Genomic DNA, 19224 nt, shown 5'->3' on the forward strand with positions numbered 1-19224 from the left:
CCTCATCTTCCCTCTTTAAAAACAGCCACACCCACGGCCTCCTTGCAGCCTCTCTTCTGCGGTCCTGTCCACAGCTCCCTTGCAGTGTGTTCAATAAACTTCTATCTCCTCTGTTCTGCCTCAGGTGGATTCTTTTCGCCTCCCGCACCACTGGGTGCCACCCGATCATCATCCCACATTCAGGGACCCTCATCTGATCGGCGCAGACACGCCATTTAGACACCACACTCATTTCTGGATAAGCACGAGTGGAGGTCCTGCAACCACCCGATGAGGGCTCTGTAGAAAAGAATTGAGCCTCAAATAGGCAAGTCTTCAGGGTCCCTTCCAACCCTGGGATTTTATGAGACTCTCTGAGGAAGAAATCAGGGAGAAGAAGAAAAAAAAAAGAGAACAGAGAAGAGAGATGGGGAGGAAATGGAAATAAAATTTGAAAGAGACGGGAAGGAAGGCCAGAGGCTGGAAACCATTCTGCTCCTGTGCCGAGTTAGTACAGAGAGAAGCTGGTAAGAGCCTAAGGGCGCTGGTATCCTGACGGGCAGTCAACAGAGTCACAGCACCCTGGCCCTCCACCTCCAGCACCCACCTATTTCTGTCCTGAGAGCTGAGACTTCAGGCCTGGCCTGGCCCTGAGAGCACAAGGCCCAGCTGAGCAGCATATGTTCATCCAGTAGGAAGCCTGGCCCAGGACAAAGGAGGGGCAGAACTCTCAGCCACTCGGCACATCCTCTGGGGCACTAAGGATCCTAGGGGATCTGCAGGAAAACCCCCAATCCTCAGACAGAGAGGGCAGGAAGGATCCCTTCTTTTCCCTCTCCCTCCATACCCATGACCAAAGGATCGGGTTAGACCAAAACTGCTAAGCACTCATCCGCCCAGTCAGGCCTCTGCCAAACGCAATCATGTGGGTGGATTCCTGAACCAGTTATAGAAATTGGGCCAGTCCCTGCCCCCTGCTCAAAGGCAGCATTTTCAAGTAGAACAAAGCTTTTACAATAAAAGATTGTATTTCTGAGGGGCGTCTCTGACACAGTGGGGTGAGGTGCAGGGGCAGGGCTCTCGAGCTGTCACTCTTCAGAGAGGAATTTTTCTCGGACACAGGTTTGCCAGTCTGAGCGGGCAATCAGGGCTCTGGCCCTGGGAAGTATCTCAGCCACAGCCTCTGCCAGGAGACAGGCTAGGATGGGAGACAGGGTGTCTGGACCTGGGCCCAGTCCCCAGCCTAGACTGGTCCAATTAGGAAGACTTAATACTCACAGAGAGGGTGACGGAGGAAAAGAGATCGGAAGCTAAAAGAACAGAGAAGCTGAAAGAACTCTTCCTTTCCTCTTACACCTCCCTTCCTGGCCACTCCCTGTTTGGGGTGGGCGGGTGTCGGGGGTTGAGATTCAGCTGAAACACAGTCAGCCCAACCCCAGGACTGTAGGCTGGTCAGGAGCACAACACGCACTCTTGATCCCTCTGTTTCTTCCCCTGTTCTCCACACAAGAAGCCTCATTTCTAGGACTATAAAATCAGTGTGGTTTCAACCCTGATTCTACATGTGCACCCACCTCAACCCACCCCGAGAGACTCACGGACCTTGTCAGTTGTCCATCGTTCACTGAGGACCCCCTCCCCAAACGCACGCACACCCACGGCATGCACTTGGCAATGCACACACGGCTCCTCCACTAAAGGTGCCAACTTGTCCTGTGCAACCAATCCTGCCTGGTTTCCCCTTTTCTGCTCTCCACCGTCTGCCTGCTCTGTAGTTTGCGTTATTTGTGACTTCTTTTGTGCCAGCCACAGCAGTCTGGCCCCTGGGAATGCCCCCACTGGCTTCTCAGAGAACTGAGGGACTGGAGTTGAGACAGAAATGAGACAGTCCTCTCTCTCTATCAATCTCTCTCTCTCACACACGCACAACCACACCCCATCCTAGTAAAAGTGTCAACCCATGGAGGATTTTGCACCTGCACAACACCCTCATGCACACACCCCGGGGCTCCCTCCTGTTCAGTCTGCAGAGACCCACCCCACCCTCCCCGCAAGCCCTCTCCACTCATTTCCAGCCTCCCCCATCCCACGTGGTTTCTCCCCCTCCATCCCGGAGTTGGAGGCACCAAGAAAGAGCAGGCGCCGGGTGTAGAACCTGGCAAAATCACAGGACAGTCAAACCGACAGGCAATCACACAAAGGATCCCAGTGAGAGGATCCAGGGGCTCCTTCCTTCTGCGGTTTCCTCCAGCAGCACCCCCCCCCCCAGGCTTCCTTCCACTGTCCCGCGACAAAGAGTCACCGAGCCCAGTTCAAATCGATTGTTTTATTGACTGTTTACATACAGACGCCTTTAGAAAAGGGCGCGGGCTCCAGGGGGGCTACTCCGCCCCGGGCCGCACTTGTGCTGCGCTTCGTGGACAGGGGCGGTCTCGACGCCCGAACCCCCCAAACCCAATCCCGACGCGTTCCTTCAAGAACGAAAAAAGTACCCCCCGCCCCAGTCGCCGCGCCGTGTCCACCCTCCCATCCCCTCCCTCTCCGCCCACCTGCCTGCCCGCCCGCCCCCCTACACTACACGGTCACACTTTACAGAACACAGACTTCTCCTACAGAGCACGCTCGTCTAGGACTATACGCCAGGCAAAAACTGTTCCTGTGGAAGGAGGGGCGGGGCGGGGAGACTGGAGGACCTAGGGGCTTTTCTCCATCCGGATCCCGCTGCGCTGTCACACGCCAGCTTTGTGCGAAACAGGGTGCAAGCGCTTAAGACAGACCGCGTCCAGGAGGCCGCAGTGGGCTTCCTTTGTCACACTCCCCCACCCCTGCCCCCGCCTCGTCGAACAGAGGTCTGGGCCACGTGCAGCAGCGGAAGCGGAGCTGTCGAGTGCTTGGATCTCCGAAACCCCCAACTCACCCACAACGAAATTCACCCGGGACCAAGCCCACACTCTCCTCATTAAAAGGGAGGGCGGTTCCGCGGCGCTTAAGTTAGCAGAGAGGAAGAGAGAAAACGGATTTCCCGCCCCCCCTCCTCTCACACACACCCAATTTTCCCAGAGGCTGGGAAGGGAGTGTTAGCACCAGACCCGGAGTGTCGTTGTCCTTTGGAAAAAAACAAAAAACGAAAATATGAAAATCAGAGTGCGCAGCTGAAAGGCGCCCCAGGCACCGGGCTTGGCTCCAGCTGATCAGAAGCGGATTGGGGGGGGGGGGAACAGACAGGTTTGTTTCCGAGTCAGAAGGGGGCTTTGAAACTAAAACTAGGGAGTTGCTACGGAGTCCTGACTTCTGGGACGTGCACCCCGGAAAGGGCGGAGTAGGGGTCCAGGCAGGACCCTACAGCGGTCCACGAAAGGGACATCTGCTGAGGGTCCCAGAATGACTCCCTGCCACAGCGTTACCACCGGATGTTCCCAACGTCTTCTCCCGTTTCCTCTGGTTCCAGAGCCCACGGTGGGGCAGGCTGCAGAGCAGATTTCGCAGATAACAATTGCGGTGGGAATGGAGAGGTGTGGATTTCGCTTCACAGTCCGTGGGTAGAGCTAGTAACCGTGCTTGCGGTGGTAATGGAACTGAACCCACAAGGACAATGACAGTAGTGGGTGGCCTGGGACTGCTGAAGTCGCCCACTCCCCACTAGAAGTCCCCAGTAGTGAAGGTTGGGTCTGGTAAAGGGGCGGAGTAAGTGAAGGTTGCGGGTGGGGGGTGGGGAGGATTACGTCCTGCCAGCCCTAGGCTTCAGCTCCCAGGTACCCAAGGTGGGGGATGGGAATGGGCGGGCCAGTCAGGCTGGGGGTTCAGCCTGCCGTCTGCCTGTAGTTGCCATTAATCTCCTGGGCGATGTTGACCGCCTCGGCGCCCAGGGGCAGCCGATCACTGTATTCAGAGCCCGCCTCGAACTCCTCTTGGTTGGCCTTGGACTGGGACTCCACCAGCGAGCAGGCCGCCAGGCTCTCCTCCCTCTGCAGGTCCCCACCTGGGTCCCCCTGCTCCGCATCTTCATCAAGGCCCTCCCCGGGAGTCTCCTCGGGCTCCACGACGTCTGCCTCACCGCCTGCCGGGTAGCTTTTCTCGGACTCGAGGTAGGACGCACGGGGGTCAAAGTCTGCGGCTATGCGTTTCTCCATGGGGTCAGGGGCCTGGGGCCGCAGTATAAGACGATAGGGCTTACCCGGGTGTTTGGCCAGCAGATGGCAGCAGGCGGCGCCCAGCAGGGGCACGGTGGCCAGCACCAGGAGGAACACGCTCACCGCCACGATAACCAGCAGCGAGGGCAACTCCTTCTTGGTGGCAAACACCACTTGCACGTGGCAGGCCTCGCCTGCCAGCGCCAGGCACACTGAGTAGTTGGTGCCAGGCCGAAGGCCGCGGAACCAATAGGCGTTGACGCCCTCCTCCACTCGCGACCACTGTACAGCTGCGCCGCCCCCCGCTGGGCACAAGTAGAGCAGGCGCAGCGGCCGCCGCCCCGGCTGCCCGGCTCCCCCAGCCCCGCTGGGCCCAGACCCCCAGCGCGCCGCCAGCGGCGTCAGCTGCACCCGAGCCTCACGCTCCGCCACGTCCAGCGCGATGACGCCCAGCTCAAAGACGTGCTGCTTGAGCTCTGCGCTCTGATTGAATGCGTGGTTGGACACGTACCGCGAGGGGTCCCCGTGGCCACAGCGTTGCTCCTCCACCGGATCTGCAGAGACCTGGTCTTCTGCCTCCTCTCCCTCACCTGCCTCCTCCTCCTCCTCCGGCCCCGCCTCCGTCTCGCCCAGGATGCTAACCCGGACCAGGCCTGGGCCTTTGATTTTGCCCTCGGGTTTGGAGGGTAGGACGCTGTTGCCCCGGCCTTTGGCTGTGGACTTGCGCTCAGAAGTAGGGGTCTGCCCATCAGAGTCTCCCCCAGAGCCAGGAGCGTGTTTTGGGGGCCCAGAAGCCGCCACTGCCACGCGTAGTGACGTGGAGTTGGCACCCAGCTCATTGTAGGCACGGCAGGTGTAGACACCTGCTTCCTTGGCACTCAGGAGCGGAACCAATAGGGAACCGTTTGTGAGGGCCAGGAAGCGTGGGTTAGCTGGGGGTGCGGGCCAAGCGGGTGCTGGAGTCGGGATTGGGGCCTCCGTCTGCGTTGGCCCGTCCCCATCTCCTTCCTCCTCCCCGTCTTCCGCCCCATCCGCATAGTCCTCCCCGCTCTGGACCGGAGGCTCTAAGACCACGGTGCCACCCGGGATCTGAAGTTGCCATTGCAGGCGGGGCGTGGGATGTCCTTCCGCGAAGCAGTGTAGCAGGAGCGCTAGGCCCGCGGGCCAGGGGCTGTCCGGTGCCTCAGGCGGTGGTTCAGCACTTAGACGCACGCTGGGTGGTGCACAGGACAGGGCGGGCAGGCGGTGCACCGGCACCCCCTGCAGCGCGGGAGGCGAGGCGCACGCGATGGAGTCGGGCTCGGGTAACGAAACCCTGGTGCTTGCGGCCCAGGCCTGCAGCCACACAAGGCTGCAACCGCAGTGGAAGGGGTTGTGATAGAGTTGCAGATGTGACAGCGCGCTTAGCGCGTCGAAGGTGCCAGGGGCCAGGGTACGAAGGCGGTTGTTGTTGATGCGCAGGGAGCGCAGGTCGGGCAGCGCACCCAGTGCGTCCCGGGGCAGCGAGCCCAAGCGGTTGTGGTTCATTTTGAGCAGCTGCAGCGCGCTCAGGTTACGGAGGTCGCTCCACGGGAAGCTGGATATGAGGTTGTGGCTTAGGTCGAGGTTCTTGAGCTGGCTCAGCACCGCCAGCGCGCCCGGCTCCACCGTGCGCACCTCATTGTGCGCCAGCCACAGCGACGTGACCTGCGTGACGTCGGCGAAGGCCCCACGCCGCAGCACGGTGATCTTGTTGGCCGACAGACTAAGCGTGGTCACGTTGGCCGGCAGTCCTTCTGGCACCTCGCGCAGCTCCTTGTAGGCGCAGTCGGCGAACTGGTGTGCATACTTGTCCACGCAGGCGCACGGCTCTGGGCAAGCTGCGGCCCCTCCTAGCAGAGCCCAGGCCATCCACAGAGCCCGCAGGCGCACCATCGCGGATCCTGCAGATGGAAGCCGGGGGGGGGGGGGGGGGGGGGGGGGAAGAGGGGAGAAGGTGACTTAAGAGCCCCAGCTTTCCTCCCCTTTTAAGCGCTGCCTCCGCAAACCCATCTAGGGCAGGCCCTGGGTTTCCGGTAATCTCCTCTGTGCTCAGGAGTCTCTCTCCCACACGAATGGGGCTCAATGGAAATCTCAGGATTCAATGCATGCTCTCTCAGGGCCCTGATTTCCGTTTCCAGCGGATTTATGCCTCGCTTTCCACCCCCCTACTTGCTCGTTCAGTCTAGCAGTGGTCCTTCCAGAGGCTCTGCAGCTCACCTGTCTGTCTGCTCTGGTCTCTACCCTGGCCCCATGTGTTTCTGAGCCTTCGTTTAACCCCGTGAGGAGGATACACAGAGAAGGTATTTTTGTCCATGACCTGTGGTCCTTCCTCCAACTCTTTGTCCCACGCACAGCACTCTCGCGCACACACCCAGACAGCACACAACAATACAAACACACGCTGGGGCACCGCCATCCAACTGCAAACTTTTACAGGGTTCACAACACATTTCCTAGCACAAAAACACAAAGACATGGACACACTATACTCTGGAGACCTCATTGTTCTTTCAGCTGAACTTTAACATCAGGACAGCGTTTTCCCTTGCGTGCTTTCCTGTTCATTGTGGGAGCTGACAGACACAAGGACACATGTCCTCACACGAACTGACCCACACTCAGGGACACAGGCGCGCACTTGCGCACAAAAGCCCTCCACTGAGACTGAAATCCCAGCGGATGGGCAAGGCCCACAACTTGCGGTGGGTGGCAGGAGATGGGACCCCTGGCAGCAGACTCACAGCCCCCCCCCCCTCCGTCAGACACCAAAGCAGCCTGCCCTGGACTGCAACTCCCTGGAGGGGCCAGCCGAGGTTGCTATGTCAACTTCCGACTGAGGAAGGAGATCCTCCCCCAGGCAGGGACCTTGAGCATTGAGGGGGATGTCACTAAAGATTCCCTTTCCCATCCCGGAAGAACGCAGGCGAGGCGGCTCCCAGAGGGCATTGGGGTCCCCAACCGACAGGTCATGGGGGCTGCCACTAGCTAAGGAAGTAGGAGAGGGTGTAGGATTCCGCCCCTTTTCTGCAGCTCCACGATGCCTGAGCAACCCCTCCCCGCCCAACAAAAACCTTCTTATCCCCAGCCACACAAACCCACTTAACGCAGACCACCCCGCCCCCCGCCGCCCCCCCCCCTCCAGCTCCTCTCTAGGGCTCCTGGCAGGTTGGGCAGAGCCCCTCCCACCCTCCCGTCCTTAGGAACCCAGGTTCCCCACGCCGCCTTTGGTCCGGGGAGAGGGCCCCTCCCCACCCCTCCGTGGACTCCCCCTGACAGCGCCAGCGGGGTATGGCACCCTAGGCGGGATCTGCCCACACCGGGGTCGAGCTTGTGGGGCGGTCCCCGCGGCTTACCCGCTGCTGACTCTCTGCGCGCTGCCCTCGGGCTGCAACCCCTTCTCCAGACTGATGTCTCGGCGCCCAGACGATTGCCCAAGGGCGCTTTCCACATCTGTTGCTGGCTGTGGAAGACAGGGGAGGGGCAGAGAAAGGGACAGGTAATTGTGGGGACTGCCCGGGCCCTGAGGTCCTGCTTCAGTTTCCCTTTCGCGTCTGTTTCCCCCACCCCCCACCCCCCACCAGGTCTGTCTGGCCGCAGACTGAACAGAGTCCTCGCGCGCTCCCGGGCGCAGCAGGGACGCGCACAGCCTCTCCCGCCTCCCGCATCGCCCACATTTGTTAAAACCTTAGAGGCTCTCCCCGAGGCTGAGACGCGTTGGTCTCAAGGGGCGCCCCCACACCCACCGCCCTCGTCTGGGCTCTTCCCAGTTCACCGCACACGCATAACCCGCGTCCCTCCGCACTTACACATCTTGCAGGCATTGTCCCTGTGCCTAATCACACCGCCCCCCCCAGGTTCAAACACATTCGTACAGACACACGCAGACCTTCACACCCTCCGCCCAGTCGACCTTCACATGTTAGAATTGTCCCTCATCCTGTAATAATAACCGAGTCAATGTGTTGAGCCGTCCTTGCGTTCACACTCATTTTCAAAGGCACGCCTTCACGCGGGACACTCACCCTCTCCCCCTCCCGCGCGCACACACATTCACGTTCACTCACCCTCACTCGCGGGTCCCGCCAGGGCCGGTGAGCTTCGCTGCTAATTGAACGCGAGCCGCTTTTACGCCCCGCAACACGTGAGACAAACCATCTTTGAGGAATTTGGGGGAAGGCAAGAGGCACGACTGAGGGGGGGGGGCGTGTCTTTGCCTTTAAACTCTTTTTGCAAATGCGGGCTGTGGCACAGACAGACCAGGAGTGAGTAGGGACCCGCTGAGCTGCGCGCAGCCGGGCTCGCGCGGACCCTTCCTTCCCGCACTCCCCTCCCCACTAGCAGCCTCCTCCCCGAAGCCACGTTCAACACGATGCATAATTGATAGTGTTAGCAGAGCGCCTCACCCTCCCTGCTATTTTTGCCAGGATCTGGGTGGATGCAAGCCCTGGTCTCCCCCGCCCCCCACCAGTCCAACCTGAAGACTGGAACGCACGACCCCGCGGGGCGCACGGGGAAGCGAAGCCTCCTCCCCAGCCCACCGCCACCCTGCCCAGCCTCTTAAGCCCTACTCTTTAAGTCTCATCTTTTGTAGCAAAACCAGCGCTTGAAGCCCACAGCCCCACACGCCTGCCTGTGCGCCCCGCGGGGTGCGGCGGGTGTGCGGTATCAGCCTCTGCCTCCGCAGAAGGCTGGCCTGGGCGCACCCACGCGCCTCGCCCTCAGGTCTTGCCAGCCACAGGCGAATGGGGCACCGGGTGCGGCAGACCGAGGCACCACCGAAAGGGATGGTTACAAAACGTCCGCTCCTCCAGAGCAGTGTGGGCTGGGTACTTAAGGCCCGAGGCTCTCTCTCCCCGTCCCTCCCTCGCCAACATCTTCACAGCCTCACCACCAAACGCGCCGTCAACCCCACACACTATCCTCCGATGCCTCCGCGGCCCGCCACCGCCAGCATGTCTCACACCCTCACACAACAGCCGGCCTCGGCAGATTCGAATACTCGCTGTTCCCGACTCTCGCTCCCTGTCTCTGGCGAAACCCCGACATTTCTTTTAGCGACGAGGAGGCGGAGGCGCAGGAATGTCGAGGCATTTGGCTGAAACTCGATGTGTGTCTCCCGCACTGCCCATAGCAGCCCTGGAGACAGAGTTGCTGGCCAGAATCGAGTAAAGGGGAAGGGAAACAGGCTCCCGGAGACACGCAAACGCCCCCCCACCCCACCCCCGCCTCTTTCCCCGGTCCTTTCTGTAGACATTGAGCTCTCAGGGCACAGCGGCCCCCAAGCCCGCACCTCGGGCCGTAGGGTTCTCTGGCGGTGGGTCGATGGCGCGGGTTTGGGGCCTCTGAGGAGATCAATCTTCTGATTTGAGTGTTGAGCATTTTAATGAGCTAGGGAAGTGGGGAAGAGAGACGCACGAGGAGCGCTGCAGCTAAAGAGACCACCCGACCGGGCGTTCCGAGGATCCTTTGTAAATTAAATATGAACGGACTGGCGCACGCCTACTCCGCATCCCTCCCTCTCTCTTACTCTTGCGGCCGCTGCTGGCGGCGTAGCGGGCTGGGACCAGCACAGCTCGTACAGATCAGAATTTAGAACCCAGAACTTCACTCCACTTCCTTGGGTCTGTGGTCCCCACGGACGACCTAGGGGGAGGACACAGGGGAGCTCTGAGAAGGGAGGTGTCTTCAAGGAGGGTGGGAGGGTGAGGGCACCTTGACCCTGCGGTGGACACTGCGACGGCCCCCTAGTCTGGGGATGAGTCCCTGCGGTTGGGCCAGGGAGTGGCGCGGCTGGCTGGCCAGGCACAACCTCTTTGTCTGCAGAGCAAGGGGTGGGTGGGGGGCGGATTGGGAACGCTGAGGGGGCGGTTCTGGGAGCCTCGGTCCTAGAAGAGGGGTCTGGGAGGCGAGGGACCAGTAGCGAGGAGGGAGAGGCAGGCCCGGGATGGCGGGTCCTGGAGACTTCCTCGGGCGGGGGCGGGGGCGGGGGCGGGGGGGGGGAGGGGCGCCTGCCCTAGAGGCGGGGACCGAGGCTGCGACTCGGAGGCGCAGAGCTTGTGGACCCCCGGCCCAGTTTTCACCTCTTTTTCTGGTTCTTTATGCCTTCGTCGAGGAGGCGGACAGGTAGGCAGGTGGGCAAGGGACAATTTGGAAGCGCTGATGGACTGGAAGACAAGAGACTGGAGAGTAGAAGGGAGAATGGGCTCGCTTATTCTCTGCGGAGAGCTTCCCAGGACCGCAGGGACCCGCCCCTCCAGCGTCCCAGGAACCTACGGGGCCCACGGGCCAAATAAGACCCCTTTTCCTTGGCTCACTTGCCAGGGATGCAGAAGCCCGGAGAATTTGGCAGAGAGACAGGGCTCCAGGGGCCAGGAGGGCGCCTAAGGATGTGGTGGCCACCCAGGCGAGGGCGCAGACTCCCGCGGGCCCCTGCGACTCCCGCCCACTCTCCAGCAAGCGCTTTTGTTCCCCGAGCCTACCCGGGGGGAAAGACAACCCTTACCCCCGCCTTCGACCCCGGAGCGCCCAGGGCCTGCCCTGGCAAAGTCCGCCGAGGCCTGGGGTTGGAGCCACGACTCCAGGATCAGCCTCCGGGCTCAGCTAGGAGAGGACAGCGCGTTTCGCCCGGCGCCGCCCGGGCGCGCAGGAGCAGGTCTGATGTCTATACTGTTAATAATGGTACAGTTACTGAGGGGCTGGGGAACCGGGAGCGAACACACCACCCCCGCCGCCGCCGCCCACGTCTTTGATCGTTAAAGAAACAGGCACCTAATCAGGTGCGTGGAAGTCGGTGTGGGTGAAGGAGGGATTTCAAGGTTCTAAGCCGCCAGAGGAGAGGGCCCAGAATCGGAATCTGTAGAATCCAGGCTCAAGGTTTTTGACCAGGTTGGGGTCCAGACCCTAGACAGACGCAGGGGCCAAGAGCTGTGGCTCCGGGCAAATTTTTGCGAACCGACTTCTAATTTTGACTTTGCGGACCCGGAGGGTCCGGAGGGTGGGGTGGGTTGAAACCCAGTGGATCCCCGCAGTCGCTCTCCAGGCTCTGTCCCCTTTTGGTTTCTGTCCCAGGCCTGGTTCGTGAGCGCCCCCTGCCGCACACCGCTGGCCGGTGCAGAGGCTGGGGCAAGGGCGGCCGGAGGCCTGCGCCGGGAGCGCGGAGGCTGGAGCCCTGCGCTAAGACGTGTTCTGTCCCGGGTTCGGTGGTCCCGAGGCGCAGTGTGCCGGAGTGGGGCAACGCTTACCGAAGGCACCGAAGCTTTCCTTCTCATGCCCACCCAGTCTATGTCCCCGGAATCTGCAACCTCCTCTCCCCTGCCCAACACGGACACAGCCCCCGCTTCGCACCCCATTGTGTTTCCGGCACCCAGGGCACAATAGGCACCCTTTGAATACTCGTGTAAGGAGTAGGTCCTGGCACGAACCGATGCTCTTAGTTCTGGGAGGAAACCGTCCTGTACGCCTCCCTCGCGGACAGCGCCCCCACCCCCACCCCCAGCACACACACCCTGGGCAGGGTGAGCGCTTTCTCTCTGAGAAAGCCCCTCGTAGGAGGGCTCTAGAGCACAGTCCTTAAGTCTTATGACTTTATCTGGGCCTAAAATGTCCGAGATCTGAAAAAGAAAATCTATTGGCTCTAAGAGGAGAAAGAAAACTACGAAGTGGGAAGTAATAGATGTTTAATGAAATGTTCAGGACAGGTAACATTGTGCAAACGCTTCCATTCCAACTGCATTGAGAGTTGTACGTGCCCCTGTATTTAGGGAGGCATGTGGGTGATTTAAGGGATGTGGGAAGGTCTCGGAAAGTCAGAAAACCAGGGCCCAGAAGGGCATCACCTACCCGCAGCATAGCGGCCTCAGGGGATCCCTCCCACAGCTGCACTCCAGCCAGAATCTCCAGAACACTCCCCACTCCCATCTTTCAGCTACTAGTCTGTCCCCTTGCCTGCCAATATGTTCTTACCTCTCTTCCCAAGAAGCTGCTTTCTCTTTCTAATTGCCAGCAGAGAGCTCACCTTTCTGGGAAGCCAGTCCCTGTTTATAATGCCCCCTCCCACCTTCTCTCTCTCCTTCCCTTCTTGCACACTCTGTGTGGTGGTTAGGAGGAAAGGTATTAGCATCAGACTCCACCACGTACTAGCTGTGTGACCTTGGCCAAGTTACTTAACCTCTCTGTGCCTCAGGAGGAAAAGGGGCTATAAATAAGAATATCTACATTATTGGGTTGCCCTGAGGATTAAAGGAGTCACTGAGTACCTGGCACTTAGATAACACTCAGAAATGAGCTATTATTTTTTACAACATTAGCCATCATTATTGTCTTCCAGAGTTGGGTACAAGTATGAAGAGATGTCTGCTCCACACGCCCCTACGTGCTTGTGTCCTTCCTGCCTCCCCCACAGGGAGAAGCAGCCCCCAAATGTCTCTCTACTCCCTGCCCCCCCTACATACCATGGCATAGGTAGCGATCAGAATTACTACTGCCATTTGTAAAGATGTCTAGTCTCATCTCAGATACTTAAAACTCGGATTCTGATGCCTGTAGCTGTCACCAGTGTGCCTGTTTGGAAAGAGAGACCAGCAGCTGCAGCCCTGGTGGAAGGTTTTTAATTAAAACCACAATCTGTTTAAGTATTTATTGGGCTCTGTGACTTTAATTATTTTCTAGGGAAAAACAAAAAAAAAAAATCTACATTTGCATATGGGAAGACTGTTGATTTCAGAGGAAAGTAGCAACCTGTGGCAGTTTGCTGGAGGCAACTGGGAGGAATTCCCTGAATGGTTCAGATGCGGCTCGACATTATTAATAATCTGGGATCCGGTCCACGACCTTCCTCCTAGTGCTTTCATGAAATTAGCCTAACGTGCTGGCGAGGCCCTTCCAGTGGCATCTCCTGTAATTAGCTGGGCCTGTGCTTGTCTCTGTAAAGATGGGGATCTCCTGCCTGGAGGAGGCAGCATGCTTAGCTATTCTACCAGCCCAGGCAGGACTGGTTCTCCCCAGCGTGGGGGGTCTTGGGCCTCCGCAATAGGGTGAAGCAGGGAAAGGGAGGACTTCCATCTGCGGATAATAAACGTCTCATCTCAAAGTGTTTTAATTTTTTTTTTTAATTTTTTTTTCAACATTTTTTATTTATTTTTGGGACACAGAGAGACAGAGCATGAACGGGGGAGGGGCAGAGAGAGAGGGAGACACAGAATCGGAAACAGGCTCCAGGCTCCAAGCTGTCAGCACAGAGCCCGACGCGGGGCTCGAACTCACGGACCGCGAGATCGTGACCTGGCTGAAGTCGGACGCTTAACCGACTGCGCCACCCAGGCGCCCTCAAAGTGTTTTAAAAACTGTATGTGTATCATCTCACAAGGAGGGAGGGCTGGCTTTAGGGCTGGTTGATTCGGTGGCCCAGACTCAGTCCCTCTCCTCTGCCAGCCTTAACAGGGCTTCTGCTTGAGACTTGTGTTCCTTGGTGCCCTTGGAGGGCTTCCGCAGCAGCTGGGGTAACATGCTCAGTGGTAACAGACTAGTGGAATAGAGAAACTGGGTTCTCCTTCTAGAAGCCACAGCCTCTCCTTAGGCCTTATGGACAGCTGTTGGCTCAGGCCTTCCCAACTGATAAAATGATCACTGGTAAAGGGAATTGAATTGATTGGCTCAGAGTAATCATCTAGCCCGGAAATAGATGTTGAGGAGTCGATCCCAAGATTATCCACAGGTGAGCAATCCCCTTTAAGTAAAAGTGCTGGGGAGTTGCGTGATCAAAGTAATCTACTATTGTGTCAAAAGGAATTGAGCTGAAATGGACCATACTTGTAATAAACCATATTAGACATTAAACCATATTCGACACCTTATCTGGAGGTTAGACCAGTCTATGTCTACCATCTGTGACCACGATCAGGGCCCAGTGTGTGACCAGGATGAGGGAGCTCTCTTGGGTGGGTATACATACAAACTAGAGAATTCTTTGCTTTCACAGAATTCTTGAAAGGATAAAAATTTGTTCTTGGAAATGCCTGTGCTGGGATCCAAAGCTATTTTGGGAGCAGTAGAAGCTTGAGTCTTCAGTTGGATATTTATGAGCAGGAGATGTTTATGAACTCAAAGATGTTCCTACATGACTTCACATGACTGAACATGTCACCCGGTCCCATGGCGGAGAAGAGTGGCACTTTACTGTCGCGGTGGAAAACAGGAGGACGAATTGTACCCTGGCCTTAGGAAGAATGTGGAAGCGGTGCAAAGCTTCCAGCTTCACAAACTCGATTGTGTGACCTTAAGCAACTCCTGTCCTCTCTTCTTCAGGTCTCTGTGCTTGCGAAGGTAGGAGAGTGGGCTGGACGTACTCGGGGGGCCCTTCAACTGCTGCTGCCCTCTGAGGTGCTGGCTCTTGGATTCTGTGGCTTTAGAAGAAGCCAGTTTGCAGGTTGAGTTGGAGCATCTAGGGGGCCTCTGCCAGGGCTTCCTTTGGAAAGTCTGGGGACCAATGCTTGCCCTCTTCCTCATGACCCTGGGTGGCTTCTTTTCCCTCCCACCACACTGCAGCTGACTCATCAACATGGTCATCAGCACACTTGGGCCCAGGAGTAAACCCTTTCCCCCAAACTGTTGTGCATTGCTCTGAGGGCAGGGGGAGTCCTCTCACTATGAAACGTATCTTGAAGGCCCTGCACATAGTCAGATTCAGGGGATGTGTGTGCGCGCGCGTGTGTGTGCAACATCATTAGAGATGAAATCTGATCACTGAATATTTCGGGAGCCTGGTGCATAGGCCCAGGAAGAAATGGCCAAGGCTGCCAGGGGCTCTCTGACTGGTGGGGTCATGTGGAAGGAAGACACAACCCTTCTTGCGGTTCTGGCTACTTCTCTCTGCTCTGCAGCCCCGAGTTCTCCATTGCCTGGTGCCATCAGTGGAGAGAGGTCACGGTGAGCACGTATTCTGAGACCCACCTGAGCTGCGCGTTGGAGACCCCAAGGGGCAGGGCTGGGGTGGGGGTTGGGGCTCCTCCTCCTTTATCCTCCAGGCTGAAAACTCCTGGGGGGGTCGCCCAGAGCCTTCTCATCTACCGTCCCCATCAAAGCCGGAACAGCGCACGATAGTGCACGTGGCAGCATAGAATAAACGGAATTTCCTGCTATCTTCAGTCTCACTGTCAACAGGCTCTTCGTTTGTTTTTGGAGATGGCTTCCGAAAGCAGAGCTGAGACCAAGATTCACGCACAGGCCGTGGATTGTGGAAATTTCTTCACAGAAACTGGCAGGGGAGAAGGGAAGCAGGAGAGGAAGGGGAGGAAGCCAAGCCAGGGTGTGATTTCAGGAAGTCGCAGCCTCAGCCTGATCCCAAGGAGCTCTAGGCAGAAGTCACACATCAGAGTTTGTACGTGTACTGATTTAGGCAGGGAAGCTCGGTCTTCCGTCTCTGGTCTCCATAGATGCACAGCAGTCAGACATTGACTAGGGGCTGCCCCTAGGGGGGGCTGTCCCCAGGCACTTAGGGTTCTCTCTCTCTCTCTCTCTCTCTCTCTCTTTCTCTCTCTCTCTCTCTCGCCTGTGGGAAGTCAGCTCCAGTAGCCCAAGGGCAGGCCTAATGTGAGCTCTCAGAAGACACAGAAGCCAAGGGATGGGCACACAGAAATGGATCTGCTATAGCATTCATTCTACAAATAGGAATGAAGTCTCCTCGATGTTGCCAGGTGCTGTGCTTGGCATCGGTGCAGCTGTGAACCAGGCAGACGCCGTCTCCGCCCTCCACCACCCAGCATGTTCAGGACTCCTTAGGTGTGTGAACTTTAGGGCTTCTGGCATCCCAGGACAGGCTCCGTCTGCTCCAGCAGGTCACCTGGGGCCAAGGCTAGAAGGTCTGTGATCCCGCACCTGTCTTAGAGGAAGGATAGACAGGGAGCTGTCCAGAGTCACGGATCATCAGAGCTTGGGGCCTGTAGGTCCCCTACTCCAGCCCCTTCATTTTATTGGAGGGAACACAGGCCAAGAAGGAGGTCACAGCAGGTGGGACTGGGAAATGCTCCCAGCATGCGACTTCTCTGAGATGTCCTCCCAGGGCAGTCTGGTCAAGGGCAGGCTGAGCTTGGTGGCCAGTGCTGACCTTGCTGGTTCGCAGGAGGCCCTTGGGACTCTCAGGCAGATGTGGCCTATCTGATGGCTGTTTCTGGGTGGGAAACGTGCCCGCACTCAGGTCTCCTGTATTGGCCCCCTGTACCCCCCTCCAGTGCTCATGGGCCCCAGTAGCAGAACCCTACCCATGTCTGGAAGAGACGGAGGCTGTGCCCTGCCAGGCAGCTGGCTGGGGCAGAGATTTGGAAGAAGGAGAGCCCATGTCCATTTCTGCACCCAGGTAAGGCCAGTTCTAACGGCCATGTCTTGGGAACAGCCAGGCACAATTCAGTGTAAGGGGGTGCAGAGCGGGAGACCAGGGAGTAGGGGGCTGACCCTGCTTTTCCACTGACTTTCTGGGGGACTTTGGGAAAGTCTCCCTCCCTTCTCCATTTCAGTTTCTCTCTCCATCTGCCTGTCTCAGCTGAGACAGGAGCTTAGATCTGTCACATTCTTGCTCTCAGCCTGTCCCTGCCAAATCTAAAAGGGAGAAGCATGCTCAGTGGCCTCCCAGAAGAGACAGCCCCCTCCTGTAGTGCTCCACAGTGTCCTCTTTGAAGTGCCCCCAAATAGGTTTTCCCTGCGAAGCCAGGGACCGCCTCAGCCTCATCTCCCTGAGCCCTTATCTCCAACCCCAGCTGGAAACTTGATGTATTTATTTGCTTCTCCCAGGACCTCTTCTGTCCAACCCACATCTCTGCTGGTGCTGCAATGTGACCTTCTTGCAGATGGCTGTGTCTGGTAGCCAGGTGCAGGCCGAGGAAGGAAGGGACAGCAGTAAATCCCTCCATCTTTCCATCTGCAGGGTGACCCCACCGTTGGGGTAGAGGAGACAGTTGTGGAGGCTTGGAGAGGTGGAGACAGAATTCTCGGGAGAAGTAGTGGGGACAGGGTCTCTCAGATCTTAAATGGACTAGAAATCATCCGGAGAAGGAGAGGGAGAGGGAGAAAAGGGAGGGAAAGAAGGAGAGGAGGGGGAGGTGCCTGAAAGGGGAAGGGAGGAGGGGAGGGGGAAGGCCGAGAGGGGAGAGGAGGAGGAGGGGAGGAGGAGGGGAAGGCAGTGAAGGGAAGAAGCCCACAGGGCTTTGTGGGGTCAGCAACAGTGCCTTCTCTAGGGCGTTGGAGATACAGAGTTATTTTTTGTTGAGCATTGCCCATTCACAGTTTAGTCTTTATGTACATCATCTCATTTAATCCTTATCATTTTCGAAGTCTGTATTATCACCCCCAATTTGCATATGAGGCCACAGAGGCTAAGTAGCTTGCCCAAGGTCACACAGCAGAGCTAGGATTATGAATCAGGTTCCTCCAAAGACTGTGTCCTAACCAACACCCTGCACCCTTCCCCACTCCCAAGCAGACTCACTGACTGCCCCATCATGGGCCTAGCCTCACCCATCCTCTGCCTCCTCCTTGGTTGGTCTAATTGGCTGTGGAATCGGTCCATCCTGGTGTCAGCCAGGGCTTGGTGGCTCTAGAACTCCAAAAGAGGGTCTGCGAGGGTAAATTCTATCCCCAGGCCCTCTGCGCTCAGTCTGGTCAACAGTTTCAGGCGATCAGACAGGTGGACTGGGTTTCACAATATCTCCTCTCCCACTTGTTTGGCTGGCTAGCTTTGTGGAAAATTTCTGTGGTTAGCTAGCTAGCTTTTGTAATCTGCTTGGCTATCAAGTTTGGGATATTTATATTTATAAACTGACTTTAGCATCGTCCAGGCAGCTGGCCTTTAAAGAATTCCTCAGGGCTGAGTTTAAGGAAGTTCCTTGAGCCAAGAATGAAGGAATTTTCCCTTCACTTGTCAGCAAATGCATTTTGTAAGGGTGGGCAGAGACCTTTTAAACTTTCTGTTTTGTTTTTTTGAGAAGGGGAGTCAGTTGAAATTCTAGATCCTTCTCTCAATAGATCACCATAGGCATCTGCTTAATTCAAATCCAAAGGGTCTGGAGCAGACACCTGGATTCGAACACAAAAATAAATGATGGTGCTGCCCCCATTTTCCCCCTAGCCCCAGACTCAGCCACTAGGCCCAGTCGGGACCGAGGTTAACCCAAGGAAGCGTGTCCAGACAGACCTTTGCTCAAGTTTGTTTCCATCTCCCTGCAGCCCTTTCCCACCTCATTCCCACCTGTGAACTGAGCCACAAGGAGGGGTTAATACCACCCTCCTCCCCAAGCCTTCTTACCTGCATTGTAACCGGGGCTGGCGCCTTACCCTGAATCATGCATTCTCAACAGGAGAAATATCAACCCACAGAGGATGGAAATTGGCTCAAGAGGGGCACATTAACCACTTTAGATATTTCAGTGGTTTCTGACCTCCAAAGGACCACAGTACATAAACAGATATACCATACCTGTGCGTAAGGAAGAAGTAACATTGTTGCTATTTGCAGATGATGTGATTTCTTAATGTAGAGAATCCTGAGGAAACTACAGGGTATCTATGGTATTAAAATTTCATTGGGGGGGAGTCATGACTGGGAAAAAATATGTTTAAAGAAGCTCTGTATGGGAGAAATAAAAAAAAAGAGAGAGAAAGGTTTGAGAAGCACTGGCCTTAAAGAAAAAATTAGGATAAATTCAAGCACTGGGAGCAGAAGGTTGGGATATTAGCCTTCTGAAGCTTGAATTTTTCATCTTGTGAGACCAACAGACCAGGAGGGTACAGGAAGGAGAGGGCGGAGAGCTGCTCACCACCCCCAGTGTTAGGGCAGTGCACCCGGCAGGCAGCCTCATGGGCACGGGTCACAGATGGTGCCAGTCTAGACACAGGTGCCCTGCTGGGCAAACCCCAACTCTGCCACATACAAATTTAATGACTTTGAGCCTGGTGCATGACCTTCCTGCCCCCCCCCCCCCCCCGCCCTGTGTTCATCTGTAGAAAGACGGTGATGATGTCACGGCAGAGGGCTACTGGGAAGGCTCCATGAGGTTACCTGTGCTAAGTGAGAAGATAGTGTTTAGCACGTAGTTACCTTCCGGTTGTG

General features: G+C 57.1%; 1 protein-coding gene across 2 annotated transcripts; it reads right to left on the reverse strand.

The window, feature by feature from the left end:
- Positions 1–2302: 2302 nt before the first annotated feature.
- Positions 2303–8647, reverse strand: ISLR2 (immunoglobulin superfamily containing leucine rich repeat 2). 2 transcript variants are annotated; one of them, XM_030317726.1, is made up of 3 exons: positions 8195–8647; positions 7484–7590; positions 2303–6031 (listed from the first exon to the last, which is right to left on the reverse strand). In XM_030317726.1, the coding sequence occupies exons 2-3, from the start codon at positions 7578–7580 to the stop codon at positions 3780–3782; spliced, it is 2349 nt and encodes a 782-aa protein (XP_030173586.1). In that variant the 5' UTR covers positions 7581–7590; positions 8195–8647; the 3' UTR covers positions 2303–3779. The 2 variants fall into 2 exon arrangements, with proteins under 2 accessions (XP_030173586.1, XP_032449488.1); XM_032593597.1 differs by lacking the exon at positions 8195–8647 and having other exon boundaries at positions 7484–7721.
- Between the last annotated feature and the right edge of the window lie 10577 nt (positions 8648–19224).

This window comes from Lynx canadensis, chromosome B3 (genome assembly GCF_007474595.2).
Source record: "Lynx canadensis isolate LIC74 chromosome B3, mLynCan4.pri.v2, whole genome shotgun sequence".
Lineage (NCBI taxonomy): Eukaryota > Metazoa > Chordata > Mammalia > Carnivora > Felidae > Lynx > Lynx canadensis.